At 43.3% G+C, this 22229-nt stretch overlaps 2 protein-coding genes across 2 annotated transcripts in view; one reads left to right on the top strand and one right to left on the bottom strand.

Annotated features, from left to right (window-relative positions):
• Positions 1-3368, bottom strand: part of dnaaf1 (dynein axonemal assembly factor 1) — a 126959-nt gene extending 123591 nt beyond the window's left edge. Inside the window, exon 1 of the mRNA XM_072547560.1 lies at positions 3286-3368. Coding sequence (XP_072403661.1) covers positions 3286-3301 — 16 coding nt within the window. The 5' untranslated portion in view covers positions 3302-3368. The remainder of the gene's footprint in view (positions 1-3285) is intronic.
• Positions 3369-5211: 1843 nt separating this feature from the next.
• LOC140453143 (glutathione S-transferase A-like) lies at positions 5212-21743 on the top strand. The gene is made up of 6 exons (XM_072547565.1): positions 5212-5462; positions 5677-5742; positions 10156-10261; positions 12946-13064; positions 14873-14961; positions 21413-21743. The coding sequence occupies exons 1-6, from the start codon at positions 5295-5297 to the stop codon at positions 21543-21545; spliced, it is 681 nt and encodes a 226-aa protein (XP_072403666.1). The 5' UTR covers positions 5212-5294; the 3' UTR covers positions 21546-21743.
• The last annotated feature ends 486 nt before the right edge of the window (positions 21744-22229 follow it).

Consider the following 22229-nt stretch of genomic DNA (forward strand, 5'->3'; position numbering starts at 1 on the left):
GTGAGAACAAGAATAGTCTTGGAGGAAGAAATAGAACATAGAAGTGCAGCACAGAACAGGCACTTAGGCCCATGATGTTGTGCCGAGACTTAATCCTAATGTAAAATATAGTAACAACCTACGCACCCCTCAACTCACCGCTATCCATGTGCATGTCCAGCAGTCGCTTACATTTGCCCAATGACGTCGCTTCCACCACCTCAACTGGCAATGTATTCCATGCATTCACAACTCTCTGTGTAAAGAACCTACCTCTGATTCTCCTTTATACCTTCCTCCTAATATCTTCAAACTATGATTTCTTATACCAGTCAATCCTGCCCTGGGAAAAGTCTCTGGCTATTGACTCTATCTATTGCTCTCATTAGTTTGTACACCTCGAAATAAATTCAGTGAAGCAGAAACCAGTTGAAATGATGGGTGTGCCACAATCCTGTTTATGGATTTTGGTAAGGAGGTAGAAGCAGGCTACGCAGGCTTGGAGGACAATGATGTGGGAAGCTACAAAAGTAAAATCTGCAGAGAAGGTGAAGTCAGTGAAAGTCCTGGAATAAACAGCTTAATGTTCTCTGGTGGCGAGGGTTGACACTAAACCACTGCAAGGTAGAGGCTGGCACACCAGATTTCAACAGCACCCCCTGGTCTCCATATAGCTAGAGACAAAAAAAATTGAAGATGCTGGAACCCAAGGGAGACAAGCAGGAGGGTGGAAGAACAGAGTACGCCAAGTAACATCAGGAGGTGGAGAAGTCAATGTTTCCAGTTTTTCAGTTAGCAACCTTTTGTGGAGTGGGGATCACGAAGCTGAGCATAAGCAACATGTCCACTTCCAAGTTCATATTGGACAGGCCTAGTGGGAAGTGGAGGGACTCCTCTGGTTGCCTGCGTCTTCTAAAGTCCAGTTGCAATGTCTGTGTCTCTCATTACATTTCACACCTTCCATGAGCTGTAGGTATGTCAGGGACTGGAGTGTGCACTGGTTCCTGACACAGTGATTTATTCCTAAACATTTATTCGCTATCTTTTATGGTTGTGGGTTTTTTTTAAAGTTTCAGTTGTGCAGCTTTAAAAGGCAGCACGTTTCATGTGTTTTAGTTTAGGGAAGCAGTGGCAACATGGTTAAGTCACTGGACAAGTCCTGACTAATGGCATGGATTATTTTCTAAATGGAGGGAATATTCAGAAAGCTGAAATGTGAAGAGACTTGAGAGTTCTAGTCCAGGATTCTCTGAAGGTAAACTTGCAGATTGAGTCAGTAGTTAGGAAGGCAAATACAATGTTTGATTCATTCTTTAAACCATACAATGCTGGCATTTAGAACATAGAATATAGAACATAGAACAGTACAGCACAGAACATGCCCTTCAGCCCACGATGTTGTGCCGACCATTGATCCTCATGTATGCACCTTCAAATTTCTGTGACCATATGCATGTCCAGCAGTCTCTTAAATGTCCCCAATGATCCTGCCTCCACAACTGCTGCTGGCAACTCATTCCATGTTCTCCCAACTCTCTGTGTAAAGAACCTGCCTCTGACATCCCCTCTATACTTTCCTCCAACCAGCTTAAAACTATGACCCCTCGTGTTAGTCATTTCTGCCCTGGGAAATAGTCTTTGGCTATCGACTCTATCTATACCTCTCATTACCTTGTATACCTCAATTAGGTCCTCTCTCCTCCTCCTTTTCTCCAATGAAAAAAGTCCGAGCTCAGTCAACCTTTCCTTACAAGAGAAGCCCTCCAGTCCAGGCAGCATCCTGGTAAACCTCCTCTGAACCTGCTCCAAAGCATCCACATCTTTCTTATAATAAGGCGACCAGAACTGGATGCAGTATTCCAAGTGCGGTCTAACCAAAGTTTTATAGAGCTGCAACAAGATCTCACGATTCTTAAACTCAATACCCCTGTTAATGAAAGCCAAAACACCATATGGTTTCTTAACAACCCTGTCCACTTGGGTGACCATTTTAAGGGATCTATGTACCTGCATCCAAAGATCCCTCTGTTCCTCCACACTACCAAGAATCCTATCCTTAATCCTGTCCTCAGCTATCAAATTCGACCTTCCAAAATGCAACACCTCGCATTTATCCAGGTTGAACTCCATCTGCCACCTCTCAGCCCATCCTGTCAATTTATTTTAAGAGGACTAGAATATAAAAGCAGGATCTACTTCTGAGGCTTTGTAAAGCTTTGTTCAGAACACATATAGATCATTGTGAGCAACTTTGGGCCCCATACCTCAGTAAGGATGTACTGGCCCTGGATTGGGACCATAGGAGGTTCATGAAAATGATCCCAGGAATGAAAGGCTTAACGCCCGAGGAACGTTTGAGGGCTTATGGATAGGATAAATAGACAAAGTCTTTTCCCTGGGGCCGGGGAGTCCAGAACTAGAGGGCATAGGTTTAGGGTGAGAGGGGAAAGATATAAAAGAGACCTAAGGGGCACTTTTTTATGCAGAGGATGGTACGTGTATGGAATGAGCTGCCAGAGGATGTGGTGGAGGCTGGTACAATTGCAACATTTAAGAGGCATTTGGATGGGTATACGAATAGGAAGGGTTTGGATGGATATGGGCCAGGTGCTGGCAGGTGGGACTAGATTGGGTTGGGATATCTGGTCTGCATGGACGGGTTGGACCAAAGGGTCTGTTTCCATGCTGTACATCTCTATGACTCTATCCCTGATCAAATTTAGAAGATTGAGGGGGGATGTAATTGAAACTTACAGAATACTGCACAGCCTGGACAAAGTGAATGTTGGTAAGATGTTTCCATTGGTAGGCGAGACTAGGACCAAAACAGCACAGCCTTAAAGTAAAGAGAAGACCTTTTAGAATGGAGATAAGGAGAAACTTCTTCAGCCAGAGAGTGGGGAATCTGTGGAATTCACTGCCACAGAAGGCTGTGGAGGCCAGGTCATTATGTATATTTAAGATAGAGATAGATAGGTTCTTTATTGTCAAGGGGATCAAGGTTTGTGGGGAGAAAGCGGAGGAATGGGGTTGAGATACTTATCAGCCATGATTGAATGGCAGAGCAGACTCAAGGGGCCGAATGCTATCATTTCTGCTCCCATGTCTTATGGTAACCCAAATGTAAGGTTCTGGGGATATGGGTTTGAACCCTACCATGGCAGATGGTGAAATTTGAATTTGATTTAAAAATCTGGAATTCAAAGTAAAGAATATCGAATGAGGACCATATTACCATTGTCAAATATTGTCACAATCCATCGGATTCACTAACATCCATTAAGGAAAAAAAATTACCGTCCTTACCTGGTCTGGCCTCCATTTCACTCCAGCCTCACAGTGATGTAATTGACTGATGACTGACCTCTGACATGGCCAATCAGTTCTAGGGTAGTTAGGTATGGGCAACAAATGCTAGTTTGCCAACATAACTCACATCCCCTGCAAGAAGTTTAAAAATGGTTTGCTGACTCCACATTGATTGATGCAGAAAGTTAATGAAAATTCAATTGGGATTGTACAATTTCTTCCACAGCGTTTAGCAACAACTCTGTATTTTTTCCATTAACACCTTTACTTATTCTGTTACCATCTCCTTTTGCCTTGCTTGTTTACGATTTAATGTCTTCCTCCTTTCTCCCCTCCCATTTCTCCTGTTGTGTTATAAAACCTATTTAACTTTTCCAATCTGATAAAAAGTCATTGACCTGAAATGTGAACTTTGTTTCTTTTTCTGCAGATCCTCCTTAAGCCACAGAGTAATTGCTGCATGTTACTTTGATAACACTTATTATTTAGATGATATGTGTCTTTTCAGTCACATTGGTTTGATTTATTTCCTTGGGTTTCAGTTTCCTCATTGATGCATTATCCCACTGTTCCCCTCATAGCTAACTGAACACTAATGTACAGGCTGGAATGCATTTCTGTTACCATCGGAAAGTCTGGAGCAACCTTCAAGCACTCAGTTGGTATGGGGACAGACAGAATGCCTCTTCTCAAAACGTTGGTCCTAACACCATTTGCCAAAACTCGTAGTGACCTGTGTAATTCTTTGCCCGTGTGAGACCATTCTGGTTTATTTTCACTAGGTACCACTAGCAAGTGATCATGCAGAACCATGCTGTACTCCTGCGTCAGTTCTTTAGGGTTGGGAGAGAGGAGCGGGAGCTGGTGGATGGTTTTGTGATGCAGTCGTAATCTCCATTTCTCTGAGCCCAGAAGGTCTAGGTTCAGGTCCCAGAGATGTGTTGTAACAAGTCTGAGCAGGTTCATGGGTCTTATGGCACATGCAGAGTGTCCCTATGTTTCAATAACAGAAAGTGATAATTGATCACTGCATGATATTTATGGTCAAACATTTTGTTTAATTGTAAAATCTTCAGCATATATACTGTGCGAGTTCAACAGGTAATAGGGAAGTCAAATGGAATATGCATCTTGATTGCAAGGGGAATGGAGTATGAAAATAGGGCTGTTTTGCCCAAACCACACCAAGCACTAGTCAGACCACAGCTGGAATACTGTGAATAGTTTTGGGCCCTTTACCTCAAGAAAGAAATACTGGCAATGGAAGGCACCCAGAGAAGGTTCACTAGGACAGATTGTTCTATAAAGAGAGATTACGAAGATCAAGCCTGTGTTCATTGGGATTTAGAAGAATGAAAGGCAACCTTGTTGAAACATACAATGTTGTTGGAGGATTTGACAGGGTAGACGTGGAAAAGTTGTTTGGTTTTTTTAGGAGAGTGTAGGACCAGAGGGTATAATCCCAGATAAGGGATTGCCCATTTAAACAGAGAAATTCTTCTCCAAGGATTGTGAAGCTGTGGAAGTCATTACAGGGCTGTTGAGGTGAGGTATTTTCATAGCTGAGAGATTTTTAATAAGTAATTAAATCAAGGGTTGGGGAGAAAAGACAGGAAAGTGCAGCCCAGGCTTATCAGATCAACCATTATCTCATTGAATTGCGGATCAGACTCGATGGGCTCCTGCTCCGAGGTGTTATACTGTAGTGCGTTTCTAATAAACCACCAGGTAGCCCCGTTCTCTCTCACTGAGTCGCTGTCAGCAAAATAACCTTATCAATGGAAGTGAAAGTCCTTTGCACTTTTTAATCCAGGTGAATGGACGCACAATTTTTTATTGAATTTATTTTTGCAATGTCATTTCCTGAATTGCGATATTGTTGCTGATCAGCTGACCATAAATTCATAAAACGGTGGGTGGGGTGATGACTTTGCAGAAAAGGGCTCGGCGTGGAGACGGCGTGTTAGCTAAGTAACTAGTTAGTTCGTGAGTGAGTGAGCTGCACAATGGCCGACAACACTATCTTGTACTGGGGTTCGGGCTCCCCTCCCTGCTGGAGAATCATGATCGCCTTGCAAGAGAAGAAACTATTTGGGATCCCGCAGAAATTGCTGTGTTTTGACAAGCAGGAACACAAGTCACCGGAGGTGCTGGCTCTGAACCCCAGAGGACAGGTAAGGCGGGTTTTAATAATCTCAACAGGATTCTCTAATCGATTCGGAGCCTGTAATCAAATGTAGTCGGTTTTAGTCCAGTACAAGTGCCCAGCTCGCTGTTGTGAAACTTTACTTCGGAAGCCACCACTTTCAAGTCATTCTGGAGGTGAAACCTGTGCGGGATTTTCGACCTTGTGGAGTAATTAGCCCTCTTTTTAAAAATATATTGCAGCTCCCAAGCTTCAAGCACAACGGGAACATTGTGAACGAGTCTTTCGCAGCCTGCATGTACCTGGAGGTAAGAATCAGCGGATCGAAACAAGACACAGCGTCAAGTTCCAGTCCTCTCAAGTTTAGGCAGTCTGGGATTTGAGACCCCACAGGGCTCTCCCTGCTGGTTCACGGAAGTGCCAAACCTGCACCGAAGTAAAATGCGCAGATTGTTGAAAATGGAGAATTGCTGTAAAGCCTCCCATGTGGGAGTAGCTAAGGCAGTCACTGAGCTACCTCCGAGCTAGGGAGGAACAGTGGAATGACACACTGCTGGAAGGAGTCAGCAGGTCTGGCAGCGTCTCTGTAGAGAAAGCGTGAAGGGACCCGAAACGTTAACTCTGCTTTCTCCTTCCAAATGCTGCCAGAGCTGCTGAGAGTCGCCAGCCATTTCTGTTTCGATTTCCAGTATCCGCAGTTCTTTGTTTCTAGAACATGCTGCTGGAGCTCCTTTTGAATCCCTAACCCAAAGCCAGCATGTCACTTCCCAGTTTTTATACTTCTGTCTCCTAAACTGGAATCAAATTTGATAAATTTTTCCAGCTCATGGTGAGAAGTGGCGCTGACACGGTCAGTGGACTGGGGACAGAGGTGAGAGAGGGGACAGAGGTGAGAGAGGGGGGTCCCATTGGGTGGGTGTGTGTGTGGAGGGGGGTGGGGAAGAGGGGTGTTCCAGTAGATTGGGAACAAACAAAAGATTTCAGAACATCCTCGGATATTGGCAGGGTGAGACTGGACAGGAAGTAATGTGGGAGTTGAGGTAGGAAAGAATGTGTCCCAACAGGAACAGGTTGAAAGGTTTGGAGTACCACACCTATCTTGTTCATGACCTTGGGGGAAAAAGGTTGAAGTGAGATTAGGGTAAGTTGTATTGGAGGCAGATAACCACAGGAGATGAGAGCACTGACCGTTCTCCGGAAATAATAAGGGATTGAGTTAACTCAATCAGCTGGATGGTGTTTTGTAATTGAGTGACACCAGCTCTAAAGTGCAAGTTCAATTACCATCCTGGCTGCGGTCACCCAACTTCTCAACCTCACCCCTCACCTGAGACATGTCATTGCAGCTCCTGACAAGTATTCTGTTTTCCCATTTACTCCTGTTCCACATAGTGCGGAAACAGGTCATTCGGCCCAACAAGTCCACACCAACCCTCCGAAGAGCATCACACCCAGACCTGTCCCATGACCCTATTTCTGTAACCCTGCATTTCCCATGGCTAACACACCTAATCTACACATCCCTGAACACTATGGGCAATTTGATATGGCCAGTCCACCTAACTTACACATCTTTGTCTGTGGGAAAGTGAGGATGGCAGATGCAGGAGATCAGAGTCAAAAAGTGTGATGCTGGAAAAGCACAGCCAGTCAGGCAGCTTCTGAGGAGTAGGAAAGTCAATGTTTCGAGCATACACCCTTCATCAGGAATGAGCTCTTCATCTTTGGACTGTGGGAGGAAACGGGACCATCCAGTGGAAACCCTCACCTTGTCTGTCTTTTGTCTGCTTCCATCATTCCTTCTATTATTTAATCTTTCCAGCCTCCCATCTATCTCTGACCTTCCTTTATGTTTCATCCTCTCCTTTCCCTGCTTCTGTGCATGGTTTAAACCTGGTCATTTACTAACTTTTGATCATCCTGATGACCTGAACCCTGAACTGTGTTTCTGTCTTTCTCTTCCTGAAGACGTTTCCTAACCTGCTGACTATTTCTGATGTTTTCTGCTGTTGGACTGCATTGGTAGCCCAATGGGACTGAGTTTTGTACTATGGTGCCGGTGCAAGCTCCTGGTGAGTGACCTACATGGAGGGTGTTTATGTTGTATCGCAGGTCCAAATTAAAGGCATGTATGAAGTTACAGGTAGCAGTCTGAATTTGGAGTCTTTTACAGTCTTTATAGAGTTTCAAAATCAGGTTCAGATGTTTGTCAACTTTGGTGAAACAGAACTAAGCCATTTGGTACATCAAGTCTGTTTTTCATTCAGCGAGATCATGGCTGACTTGGTAATCCTCAACTCCACTTCCTTCTGTTATCCTATTGATTAAAAGTCTGTCTGTCTCAGCTTTGAACATACTTAGCGGCCCAGCCTCAACACCCCTCAGCAGTGAAGAATTCCACAGATTCCACTGCCTTCTGTGAGAAGCCATTCCTTCTCATTTGTGTCTTAAATGGGCTTGGTCAAAAATTATTCCCTCTGGTCCTGGACACTTATAAAGGGAAAGAAACCTCTCTACATCTACCCTGTCTGTACCCTCTAAGAATATTTCAAGTTTCAATAAGTTTGCCTCTCATTCTTCTGTACTCCAATGAATACAAACCCAACTTAATCTCTCTTCATAAAGAAAATTCTTCCATAACTAAAGGCCTACTGAGCTTTCTCTAGAATGCCTCAAATGCCAGCATATCCCTACTAGATAAGGGGATCAAACACTGTTCCCATTTTTCTAGATTTTGCCTGACTAATGTGTTGTGAAGTTTTAGTAAGATTTATTTTTATATTCCATTTCCTTTCCACTAAAGGCCAAAATTCCATTTGCCTTCCCTGTTACCTGCTGAACGTGGATACTAGCTTTTTGTGATTCATTCATGAGGATCCCTAAATCCTTTTGTGTGAAACCTTTCTACAGTCAGTCTCCATTTAAAATAATAATCCGCTTTTTAAAAAATTCTTTCTGCCAAAGTGCATAACCTCATATTTTCCCATCCAATATTTCACCTGCCAAGAATTTGCCCACTCACCTTAGCTATCAATAGCCCCATGTAAACTATTTGTGGTGTACTGCTTGTTTTCCCACCTACTTTTTGTGCCACCTACAAACTTGACAACCGTTCATTTGCTTCCCTCTTCCAAATCATTAGCACATCGTAAACCATTCTGTCCCACCCTATCCCTGTGACCCCACTAATTACAGGTTGCCAGCCTAAATCTGCCCACTCTATCCCAAATCTGTTTTCAATTAGTTAGCTAATTATCTATCCATACTCATCTATTATCCCCAACACCATAAGTTCTAATCATATTAAGTAACCTTATATGCAGTAGAATAATAGAATCCCTACAGAATGGAAACAGGCCATCGGCCCAACAAGTCCACACTGACCCTCTGAAGAGTATACCACCAAACCTATTCTCCTACTCTATTACTCTACATTTACCCCTGACTACTGCACCTAACCTGAACACTGTGGACAATTTAGCATGGCCAATTCAGCTGACCTGCACATCTTTGGATTGTGGGAGCATTCGGGGGAAACCTATGCAGACACAGGGAGAATGCATGTACTCCTCAAAGACAGTCGCCCAAGGCTGGAATTGAACCCAGGTCGCAGTAGTGCTAGCCACTGAGCCACTGTGTCGCCCTTTATTGAATGCCTTTTGGAAATCCAAATAATCATCTACTAGTTCACCTTTATCTGTCCTGATTGTTCCCACCTCAAATAAGTAATGAATTTGTCAAGGATGATTTCTCCTTCATAAAGTCATGCTGACTCTGATCATATTACATTTTTCTAAATGTTATTGCATCCTTTATAAAGGTTGTGACAAATGTTAATCTAACTGAGCTATAGTTATCTGTTCTGAAAACAACAAATACTGGAGGTCACAGTGGGTCAAGCAGCATCCATTGGAGACAGTAAGCCAACATTCGAGTCTAGATGACTCTTCATCTGAGTTGACATGAAGTTACAGTTATGTTTTTGTCTGCCTCCCTTGTTGATTAAATGTGTTATGTTGGCATTTTTCCAATCCTCTGGAACATTTCCAGAATCCAAGGACTCTCGGAAGATTACCACCATTATTACTATCATTACATTCACTATCACTGCTTCCTCTACAGTCCTAGGATGCAATGCATCAGGCCCAGGGAATTCATTGGCCTTTAGCCCAATTAATTTCCCTAGTACTTTTTCTCAAATGGTAGGTAAAGTATTCTTTTCCTCTCCCCCAGCAATATTCTCAGGACTGGTAAAGTGCATCGCTGTATTAACCAAGCCAACACCAGTTAGGCGTAAATCAATTCCTAAATTGGTTGCTTTTCTTATGTTCCATCAAATCGTACACCAACATCCAAATTAATTTCAAAACTCAATTAAAACTGGCTGGAATATTCTTGTGCTTATATAAGGAATTATTCATGCCATGTGATATAATTGAGTTTCGACCATTGTTAAAGCCATTAGACCAGTGAAATATCAGATACATTGTGAAATATATCTTGTGGCGTTAGCAACCTTATCTCTGCCAATTTAACCATTACTGCCAGATAAACCAGGTCCTGGTGCAGAAATGACCAGATGTCTGGGAGTTTGTGCCCTAGCTAACTACATGAACAGGAAAGCAAATGTATTCAAATAGCTCTCAACAAAATATTCCTCAGGATTGCTTTGCATGTTTATCTGGTCTTTCTTTCCCATTTCTCTCCTCCTCGTCTTACAGAGTCAGTATAAATCCCAAGGCAACCAACTGATCCCAGACGCACCAGCAGAACAGGCTCTGGTTTACCAGAGAATGTTTGAGGTTCTAACTCTGCATCAGAAGATGGGTAAGTTCCTCATTCTGAACCATTTTATCACTGTTCCAGTTCATTCAGCCTGGGCAACTCACTCGTGTTCTGTGCAGTGGATTTCAGGAGGTGGACAGACTAGAGTAGGGTTAGGGTTGTTGTTGGATCCTAGATATTGTTGGGGAGAGTGAAGTGGAAGGAACATGTGGTGGGAGGTTGGGTGATGCTGGATATTGTTGGAATGAGGGGAAAGGAAAGTATGGAGTAGAGGGACAGAGGAGTGATGGAGAAGAGGCAGGTGAGAGGGAAATGAGAGAGTGAGACAGGAAGGAGGTAGAGGGGACTGAGGAAAGTGGGGGGTACAAAATTTAGAGTAGTCCAGAAGGAAAAGAGGGTAAGATGGCAAATAAGTGTATAGGGAGAGGGAGCATAGGATGCTGAGGGACGGTAAATTTGGTGATGGTTGAGGTGGAACAAGGTAGAAGGAAAGGGAGGATAAGAACATAGAAAATATGTACAGGAGTAGGCCCGTTTGGGCCTGCACTACCATTCAATATGACCATGGCTGATCATGCAATCTCTGTATCCCATTCCCTCTGTCTCTTGATACCTTTAACTGCAAGGGCCACGTCCAGCTCCCACTTGAACCTATCTAATGAACTGGCCCCAACAGCTTCCTGTGGGAGAGAATTCCACAGCTTCACAACTCTGAGTGAAGATGTTCTTCCCCATCTCAGTTCTGAATGGCTTACCCCGATTCTTAGACTGTGACTCCTTTTTCTGGACTTCCCCAGCATTAGGAACATTCTTCCTGCAACTAGCCTGTCCAGTCCCATCAGGATTTTATGTTTCTGTGAGATCCTCCTCATTCTTCTAAATTCCAGTGAATACAAGCCCAGTCGACCTAGTATTTTTTTATATGTCAGTCTTGCCATCCTGGGAATCAGTCTGGTGAACCTTCGCTGGACCCCCTCAATAGACGGAATGTCCTTCCTCAGACTAGGAGACCAAAACTGCATAAAACACTCAAGGTGTGGCCTCACCAAGGCCCTGCATAACTGTAGCAAGACATCCCTACTCTGATACGCAAATCCTCTTGTTATGAAGGAAGCATGTCATTAGCTTTCCACACTGCCTGCTGCACCTGCGTGCCAATCTTCATTAACTGTTCCACCATGTCACTCAGGTCTCGTTGCACCTCACGTTTTCCTAAACTGCCACCATACAGATGAAAATCTGAATTTGTGATTAGAGAACCTCACCTTTATCCACATTATATTGTATTTGCCCACTCAGCCAGTCTATCCAAATAACCCTGCAGCCTCTTGACACCGTCCTCACAGCACACACTATTGCCCAGCTTAGTGTCATCTGCAAATTTGGAGATCTGGCATTCTATTCCTTCATACAAATCATTAATGTATATCATGAATAGCTGAGGTCCTAGCTGTGGCATCCTGCTTTACCATTGCCTGCCTCTCTGAGAAGAACCCGTTTATTCCAAGTCTCTGCTTCCTGTCTGCCAACCAGTGTTCTATCCGTGTCAGTACAATAAGATACCATGAGATTAGTCAGCAAAATTAAAGCTCATGTGTGAAACTTTGTCAAAAGTTTATGAACATGGTAAAGGAATATTCAGAAACCCACTTGCACAGTCGCTGCACACAACACACTTTGTTTAGAATAAAAACAGGAAGAGCTTCCGTGGGTTAAGGATCCAAATAGAGTAATTCAGTATAAGAACAAGGAGGTAATGTTGGAAATATATACAGCATTGGTCAGGCTACAGCTGGAGTACTGTGTGCAGTTCTGTTCACCTCGCTACGGGAAGGTTATGATAGCATTAGATGGGCTACAAAGGAGGTTCACCAGGATGTTAGCTGGAATGGGAAAATTGAGCTATAAGGAGAACCTAGATAGGCATGGATTTTTTTTTAATGAGCAGAGAAGACTGAGGGGACACATGATTGAGCTATATAAGGTTATGCGGGATATGCACAGGGTGAGCAGACAGCAGCTGTACCCCTTAGTTGCGGGGTCAATCACGATAGGGTAAGGGGCAGGAGATTCGGAGGGGATTTGGGGAATGAACTTCTTCACTCAGTGGGAATCTGGAATGTACTGCCTGGGAAGGTACTGGATGAGTACTTCAAGTATCATAACACTTTAGCGCACCTTTAGTGGTAGTTGAGAGCACAGGTTAGGCAGCATCCGAGGAGCAGGAGATTCTCTGCCTGGCCTGCTGTACTTTTCCAGCACCGCACACTCTACTCTGACCTCTAGCATCTGCAGTCCTTACTTAGTACCTTTTTAGTGGTAGATATGTTGGTGCAGGGCCTTTTCTGCGCTATATGAATCTGTGAAATGGTTTACCAGACACAGTCCTGTCTTCACCATTTCCCTGAAGCTGGACCCAACTCCTGCCAATCTGTGGCCTCAGAAGTCCCTCTTACAATCTTCCTTAGCAACACCCAGCAAACACCTCTGGTCCAGACAATTATATTTTCATGTACACTGCTTTCCCAGTTGGGAGCTGATTATTTGGAAAGGCAAGAGAGTTGTTTTTCCTTGTTTATGTTGCAAGAATTGTTCCAAATTGATAGTTAGCAGTGAGTAACTCATCTGATTAACAGTGAGAATGGAACAGTATCCAGTAGGGATTGGGTTTCTGGATGTACTGGGGAGCAGAATCCATTCTAATTGAATTGTTATTGTATCTGCAGCTGATTATGCTTTCTACAATTGGAGGGTTCCAGAACCTGAGCGACATGAAAGTGCCCTGGCAAGAAATAAAGCTGCCTTGACATCTGAGTTTACCCTCTGGGAAGGATATCTAGGGAAGGTAGGTTTCTTATCTCAAAGGGAACTGCAATACAATGAGCAGCAAGTGATGCTTCAGTATAGAGTGGGGGTTATAAACAACCTGTAGCATTGTATTCAGTTCGACACACCCCACCTTTGGGATGATACATGAGCTTTGGAGGAGGGGGATGAAGGTAAGGTCTTTGCTGAGGACTGATCATTTGTCCTCAATGAGGGGGAGGGTTTGAGATTGACCAATCCTGTTTCACGTCGCAAGTGGAATGGGATTGAAACTGACCAGTCCTGTTTGACTAAGTTTCCTGCGGTCAGTTAGCAGGAGATTTGCATCCTGTTGGCCTGGACTGACTTCAAAACCATGCCTTGGATATGATTGGCATAATGTAATATAATACAATACAACGTAGCACAGGAACAGATCCTTCGGCCCACCAAACCTGCATCAATTCCTAATCCTTACTTAGACCTGCTACTAACTGTCTATATATGGTTGCTATGCCTCTGTTCACCTCCTGTTAATGTGTCTATTAAGATGCGCCTTAAACATTGCTAATGTATCTGCTTCCACCACCTCCACTGGCAGTGCATTCTGAGCACTGTGTAAAAAAATTTTATCTGCACTTCTTTAAACTTTTCCCTCTCACCTTGAACCTATGCTCTTGTAGTTGACCTTTCCACCCTGGTCAAAAACCTCTGACTATCCACTCTATCTCTGTCTCTCATAATTTTGTAGACCTCCATCAGGATGGCCCCGCCCCAGCCTCTGTCTTTCCATGAAAACAATCTGAGTTTATCCAGCCTCTCGTAACTAAAGCCCTCCTGACCAGGCAACATCCTGGTAAACCTTCTCTGCATCCTCTCCAAAGCATCCACATCCTTCAGGTAATGTGATGACCAGAACTGCATGCAACATTCCAAATGTGGCCAAACTAATGAGAGTAAAATATGTGCCATTCAGATACGTGTGCTGTGATATTTCCATAATCGAACCCAAAATTCTTCTATAGTTTGCAGTTTGAGCCTTGGCAGCACAGTGTGCAATTGGAGTATGAATCATCATGTTCAGTAATCTGATGGCAAATGGCTTCCAACTTTAATGTGATGTTCATGTCAAAATTTATAATTGCCTTCATTTTCTTTTTACTGATGGGTGTATCTAAGTATGGCTGGACATAAATGAATGGGATCTTCTGAGTGTTTTCATGGCAGCATGATGACTCAGTGGTTAGCACTGCTGCCTCACAGCACCAGAGACCTGGGTTTATTTCTAGCCTTGGGCGACTCGCTGTGTGAAGTTTGCACATTCTCCTCGTATCTGCGTGGGTTACATCTAGGTGCTCCAGTTTCTTCCAACAGCCCAAAGATGTGCAGGTTGGGTGAATTGGCCATGCTAAATTGTCCATAACGTTCAAGGATGTGTAGGTTAGGTCAGGGGTACATATAGAGTAATAGGGTAAGGGTGGGTCACTCTTCAGAGGGTCAGTGTGTACTTGTTGGGCCAAATGGCCTGTTTTCACACTGGGGATTCTATGATTCTTATCATTTTCTGTGTTGGGTAAAACTGTGCAGACACTCCTGTTTCCCCTTTGTATTCAACTGCAGAGGGAATAGGAATTGATTTTAATCTAGTTGTTGGCAAAATTGGATTTCTGTTACTGTCCATTGTATCCAATTCCATCTCCCTATGCTGGGGCCATTCTATAGCAGTTCCAGGCAGAACTGGTGGCAGTAGATCCTCAGCACTTAGAATTGGAACTGTCTGACAGAGAGAGCTAATGCTTTTGGTTTATCAGTGAACAGATATAATCTCTCCCTTTTTATTGTCTTCAGATGGGACCCCAATCATATATAGCGGGGAAAAACTTCACCATGGCTGATGTCATGCTGTTCCCACAGCTGGCCCTGTGTGTCCGATTTGGGTAAGTTACTGACAGTTTTATTGTTGAATGTGAAATATCTCTATAGAAACCTCTGTCTTGGTTCAATATCTCAAGGGTTAGGTACAGTACTCATTCCTGCAAGGCCCTCAGGGAGGATAAAGGAAGCAGAAAATAATTTTAAACTAGAAATTAAGAAGACTAGAAGGGGTAGTGAAATGTCCTTGGCATGTAGCCATGATATGGAGGTGCCAGTGTTGGACTGGGCTGGACAAAGTTAAAAATCACACAACACCAAGTTATAATCCAACAGGTTTATTTGGAGGTACAAACTTTCAGAGTGCTGCTCCTTTCATCAGGTGATGAAGGAGCAGCCCTCCGAAAAGTTGTACCTCCAAATAAACCTGTTGGACTATAACCTGTTGTTGTGTCATTTTTAACTGAGGCAAGTAGGATTAAGGAGAATGCCCAGGCATTTTACATGCTTATTAGGGGTAAGAGAATAACTGTGGAAAGGGTAGATTCATAGCAAACCAGAGGAAATGGGTGAGGTCCTAAATGAGTACTTCACATTGACATTCATCAAAGACAAGGATAGAGATAATGGTGAGGTTAGGGATATGTATGTTGATATTCTGGGGATGTCGATATTAAGAAGGAAGTTGATTGCCTTGAAAAACAGTAAGGTAGATAAGTCTCCCTGGCCTGATGAAATCTATCCCAGGATACTGAGGGAGACAAAAGAGAAGATTGCTAGGGCCTTGTCTGAGACCTTTGTGTCCTCTTTAGTCAAGGCGATGGCATCTGCCGTGTCTATCTCCGATTCTGAGGTATCTTCAATGCTTGACAGAGAGGGAGACCCCATGCATTTTGGAACAGTTAGAAAGGCTGTCGAGGAGCTGGACACCATTTGTAAGTTTGCAGCTTTCATATGGTTTATGGCTTGCTTAGGACTGTCGGACCTACCTGAACTCTATATGTCACTGAACCTGACTTTGTGTCGACCATGTCTCTTAATCATGCTATTCCCTTGGTTCCTACACCAAACTGAAGTAAACTCTCTCTCACTTAGCAGAGTCTTCTCTCCGGCATTGGTATTCTTGTTTTGATTTCAGCTTCCACCACCATGTCTGGGAAGATCAGATTTAACTTAATTAACTGTACCAACCTCTACCATTTCTTCTGGCACTTCATTCTATATGTGCACCACCCTCTCATGAAAACGTTGGCCCTTAGGTCCCTTTTAAATCTTTCCACACTCACCTTTAAACCCTTTAGTTTTGGATTCTGCTACCCTGGGAGGAGAAAATACCTTGTCTGTTTACCCTATCTATGACTCTCATGATTTTATACACCTCTCTAAGGTCACCTCTTGGCCTCTGATGCTCTAGGGAAAATAGCTTCAGTCTATTTAGCCTCTTCCTATAACTCAAACCCTCCAATCCTGGCAACATCCTTGTAAATCTTTTCAACCCTTTCATAATAATTTTCCTAGCAGGGAGACCAGAATTGAATGCAGTATTCCAGAAATTGCCGAACCAATGTCCAGTACAGCCGCAGCATGATGCTCAACTCCTATACTTAATGCACTGACCAGTAAAGGCAAACATACCAAACGCTGCCTTCACTATCCGATCTACCTGCAACTCTACTTTCAAGGAACTATGAATTTGCACTCCAAGGTCTCATTGATCAACCACACTCCCCACTTAGTGTTTTAAGTCCTGCCCTGATTTGCCTTTCCAAAATGCAACACTTCACATTTTTTCTAAATTAAACTTTAACTGCCACTCTGTAGCCCATCAGCCCACCTGATCAAAGTCCTACTGTACTCTGAGGTAACCTTCTTCACTGTCCACTATGCCACCGATTTTGCTGTCACGCAAACTTACTAAACATACCTCCTATGTTCATATCCAAATCATTTATGTAAATGACAAAAATGGACCCAGCACTGATCCATGTGGCACACCACTGGTCACGGGCCTCAAGTTTGGAAAACCACCCTCTACAACCTGCCTTGTCACCCACCTTTTGAGCTAGTTCTGTATCCAAATGGCTGGTCTCCCTGTACTTCTAACCTTGCTGAACAGTCCGCAATACGGAACCTTGTTGAACAGCTTACTGAGGTCCATATAGTCCATTGCTCTACTTTCATCAATCTTGTTGTTTCTGCAAAAAAAACTCAAGTTTGGGTTTTCTGCCTGTTGGCAACTGTGCTGGAGCTGTCCCTATAGATGCTTTAGGAGTGGTCCTATAATCAAATAGGAGGAACCAAGACTGTATCGTTTCTAATGACACCATAAATTGTTACTTTAAGCCTGCCTTTGAAGTTTTTAACTGCTCTTTCTGTCAGACCATTGGATGATGGATGGTTTGGAGCTGTCCTCTCTTAATGACTACCATTTGATTTTAGGAAATACTCCAGTTCCCTGCTGGTAAATGATCACCTGTTATCTGTGATCAACACTTCTGAAGTCCGTGTATTGTAAACGATGCCCGCAGTTTTTCTGTCAGCATCCTTGTGTTTGGCGAATGGACTCTGTGCATGTCCAGCCACTTTGGGTGGGCATCCACAATGACTATGAACATTGAGCCCATGCATAGTCAATGTGTAATCGAGTCCAGGGTTTATCTGGAGGAGCTGCTGGTGGTAAGTTTTGTCCTTGTTGGCACTTTGGACACTAATGCCTCATCTAATCCTGGCCATTAGACATAACTTCTCACCAACACTTTCCTTTTGAAAACCCCTGGATACCCTGGTGGAGTTGAGCCAGTATCTGTAAGCAAACTCTGCTCAGCACAATCACTCTTGCTCCACATAATAGTATGCCTGTACTGTGATCTGGTCCCTCTGGGTCTAAAAAAGGTTTTAGTTCTGGTTGTGATGGCTCCTTTGTTTTCCATATCACTACCAACTGTTTCAATTTTGCTAGGACCAGGTCAGTAAAAGTGTGATATTGGCAGCTGTGGACTGGAAGTGTGTCCAGAAAATTTAAAATGATTACAGACTTTCCGATGGCAATACCACTGATGGTGTATCTGCCAGGGGGGGTGCAGCTCATGCACCCACATTTACTACTTGGCCTCCCAGACAGTGTTCCAACTTGTAATTATATGCATTTGCTAGTAGAGCCCACTGCTGGATTTGACCTGAAGCAACGGGCAGCACAACCTTGTCCTCTTTCAGTAGGTCTAGCAAAGGCTTTGTTGTTTACTATTATTACAAATATATGTCTGTTAGAGGTATTGTTGGCACTTTGACTCCAAAAATGACCACCAAACCTTTCTTTTCTATCTGGAGGTATTTACGGTCTGCATTAGCCAAAGTCCTGGATCCATTTGCGACTGGCCATTCCTTTCCATTGGGCCACCTATGAGCTAATACTTCCCTGATGCTGTACAGGGAGGCAGCGCATGTTATTACCAGATCTCGCTTGGGATCATAGGGTGTGAACACTTTAGAGGATGATAGTAGCTTCTTCACTTCCTTGAAAGCCATGGCTTGGCTTTGTGACCATTTCCAAGACTTACTCTTTTTAAAAGTTCATGTAAAGGTGCTGGGATGGAGGCTAGATTATGTATGAACTTTCTTTAATAATTCACCAGCCAAAGGAAAGACGCGGGGGCCGGGGTACCTTTGATTGCCCTCACTTTATCTTCCAATGGATGTAACCTGGTTTTGTCCAATCTATTACCTAAGTGGGTTACTTGGGGTGTCTTGAGCACACCTTTTCCTTTCTAAGGCGTACACCCATGTGAGCGAAACATCTAAGGACAAGGTCCAAATTGTCTAAGTCGTCCTTATTAGTCCTCCCTCTAATTAGCAAGTCATCTAGATAAATTGTGATCTGTGGTAGACATTGTAAAATGTTCTCCATTGTCTGCTATAAAATGGCACAGTTTGACCATACCCCAAATGGCTGCCTTGTATATTGGAACAAACCCTTATGGATATTAGTTGTAGCATACTTCATAGAATCTTCATCTAATCAGAATCACAAGTACGCATGGCCCATGTCCAGCTTCATCACAGACAACACTTTCTCCACCCCCACCCCCCCACAAGCATTGTGTATAAATCCTCTGTACAAGGGATTGGCTATTTACCTAGCTGCAAAAAGCTGTTTGCTATGTTTAAAATCACACAAAGGTGAACTGAGCCATTAGGTTTCACAATCTATATGATGGATGCTCGCCATTTTGCAGACTGACTGGTTTGATGATTCTTTTGCTTTCCAGCCTTCTGATTTCTGCCTCTGGCAAATGATAGTGGGTGGGGCCTTGCAGAATCATAGAATTACTTCCATTCAACATGCAAGTGGACTTGGTTCCTTTGGTAGTCCCTAAACCTTCCTGAAAAACATTAGGGAAATTATTTAGGACTTTATTCAGGCAGCCACTCGCATGCATAGAGTGTGGAACCAGGCTATTCAGCTCATTGAGTCCACACTGATCCTCTGCAGCACATACCATCCAGACTCCCTGCATCCTATCCTTGTAACTCTGCATTTCCAATAGTCAATCCACCTAACCTGCACATTTTTTGACTGTGGGAGGAAATACAGACACTGGGAGAATGTGTGTGGAATTTGCACAGTTACCCAGATTAGAATCAAACTTGGGACCCTAGTGCTGTGAGCAAGGGGCTGGGGCAGTGCTGACCTCTAAGTCACTGTCCTGCACTCGGTGACTCTTTCTCAACTAAATTTGCCCCATCAAGGTCGAGCCTGAACCTCTTACTACAATCATAAGAGACCAGGAGCAAAGTCCTACCCTCTATCTATATAGGTTCCCTGGAATTGGTTCTCAGTCTGACAAGGCCTTGCACAAACTTGAGGGTTGGAGTCCAGAGAGAATTTTGTTGAAGATTGGTTCTGCAATCACTGAAACGGTTCTCCAGTAGAACCAGGTGTCTGTTTAACCCCATGTTTATTTTGTTTGGTTCTGATTTGAATGTTATTGAGCCATTTAACTGTTCCATCCCAGATGTAGTTGGATTTTCCAAGGTGTGCACTCTCCTGCATGGTTATGAGTTCCGTTACTCCACTCAAGTCTAGTGGGACTCTTTTGCTGTCTTGAGTCTATTTACCTGCAGCAACCACAATGTCTTGCCAGACTGGATCCAAATTTTAACATTTAGACGAGGCTTGGTTTTGCTGCGGTTGACCTAGAGTCCCTCTGTTCAGGATATATGCTAACTGAGATTATGCAATTGCCTTCACATAAATAGTATTCCCCAAGCTCAGTTGGATTTGCGAGGGTGTCTACTTCCATTGGAAAACCCTGCAACTCATATACTCCTTTTCCTGTATTTTTCCAATGGTAAAACCAGTTTTCATGCCTGTTTCGAAGTCCAGTTGGATTAGTAGGCGCTTTTGCATGGTTACATCATTAATCCTACATACCAGACAGTCTGTCAGCATCTCATTAAGGGTTAAACCAAAGTCATATGCCTCTGCCAGTCGATTTTAACCTCGTCAGAAGTCCTGACTGATTTAGTTCTTCTGGAATTGCCGAGTAAAACTGATAATATTTCAGAATTAGAGGAGGTTTGGGATCATAATATTCCTTAACTAAATCTGTCAACTCTTGAAAGGTTTTAATATCTGATGCCTTGGAAAGTTAGGCTTCTAATAATGGAAAAAGTTGTCAGCTGTATTTGTTACTTTTCACCTGCCTCTGATTTCTCTGGCAAAAGTAGCACTTTCTTTCCACATACTGGGTCAATCTTTGGCAGGATCAAATGAGTCAAGTTTCCCAAACTTGGCATGATGCCAGAAAGGCTTACCCCCAACTCAAAGATGGCTGTTGCAAGCAAATCCCTTCCAGAGCATGCTTTACTCTTGTTGCTATTGAAATAACTCCACAGAGGAGGCTATCGTGTCACCAAGCCACTCTTTATTCACATATGCACAATACATGACACTAATCCAGCTCCCTCTGAACACGCTGTCAGAGTAAACAGGATGTCTGCCACTCCTGTTTTTATTTTTCAGCCAGGGTTCCCTAACTGGGGATATTAATCTGTTCCAAACAGGGAACTCATACTCTGAGATCCATCTGGTTGACCTCATTACAATTGCTACCAGAAGGATATGGAGGCTTTGGAGTGATTGCAAAAGAAGTCCATCAGAATGTTGCCTGGATAAGAGTGTATTAGCTATAAGAAAGGTTGAACAAACCTGGATTGTTTTTGGTCGAGCTGTGAAGGCCAAGGGTTGACCTGATTGAAGATTATAAAATTGTGTGGCATAGTTTGGGTTGATAGTCAAGAGTTTCTTTCTTCCCAGGGTGGAAATGTCAGATACGAGAGTGCATAGGTTTAAGGTGAGAGGGCAAGATGTTTAAAGAAGGTTTGCAAGGAAAGTTTTCTACATTCAGCACGGTGGGTGCCTGGAAAGTGGTGTCTTAATTCTGAAGACAAGATGACTTGATTTAAAACCTGTAATGCTAAAACTCTTAACGCTTGTTTATGAACTTTGGATTGTAGACTGTCGCAGAAGAGATATCCATACCTGCTTGATTATTACAATCGAGTGAAGGAGCGACCCAGTATCCAGGCGACCTGGCCCCCTCACTGGAAGGACACTCCTCCAACTCTGGACCCCTTGAAAGAGGTCTGAGCTGCCATCTAGCACTGTCCTGTTCTGACTAAAATGACATATCCCCTATGAACAGAGTGGTCATCATACCATTTATTATACTGTTTTTGATACAGTACATGCTGTTTCACAGAGAGGCAAATTCTAATTTGTCTTGTTTACTCCTGGGACTGTTGGTTTTATTAAACATATCAGACGGATGAGCTATATACATTTCAATATCTGGGTGTCAAGGTACAATCATTGTTAATAAGAAAAGGTACTTTGTAGCAAAAATACAGACTTGATATGAAATGTGTTGAATGATATACTTTTCCTTCACAGGTATATTTGTGGTGAGAAATATTATCTTCCCACACTCTAATGCACTACCAAAGTCAAGACTGTTTTCTGGGAATGTTCCATTGACATTACAGGGGGCCAGTCAGAGAGCCCATTGGAAGTCACTCCCTCCTCTCCAGGGTGCCTTTTACAGTAAGGATGGTGATAAATCTGTAATGGTGGGAGGTCCTTCCTGGCTGATAGTTAACCTGTTGTTTAATGTTCTTGATTTCTGTTTCATTTTCACATGATGAGAGACTACGATGAAGCCCATTTTAACAATCTAGTCCCACACAGTAAATCAGCAAAGTGCCACTGAGGAACTTAATAACACCATTCCAACAGCCATTTCTAGCAGAGACAATTACTACAGGAGAATTAATA

This window comes from Chiloscyllium punctatum, chromosome 26 (assembly GCF_047496795.1).
Source record: "Chiloscyllium punctatum isolate Juve2018m chromosome 26, sChiPun1.3, whole genome shotgun sequence".
In the NCBI taxonomy this organism is placed as follows: Eukaryota; Metazoa; Chordata; class Chondrichthyes; order Orectolobiformes; family Hemiscylliidae; genus Chiloscyllium; species Chiloscyllium punctatum.

What these genes read in the sequence shown, in the direction of transcription:
- LOC140453143 (XM_072547565.1), top strand. Translation starts at nt 5,295, where the DNA reads ATGGCCGACAACACTATCTTGTACTGGGGTTCGGGCTCCCCTCCCTGC. An exon ending in CAGCCTGCATGTACCTGGAG is followed by an intron (nt 5,743 to 10,155) that starts GTAAGAATCAGC and finishes CTCGTCTTACAG; the next exon opens with AGTCAGTATAAATCCCAAGG. An exon ending in GGGAAGGATATCTAGGGAAG is followed by an intron (nt 13,065 to 14,872) that starts GTAGGTTTCTTA and finishes TATTGTCTTCAG; the next exon opens with ATGGGACCCCAATCATATAT.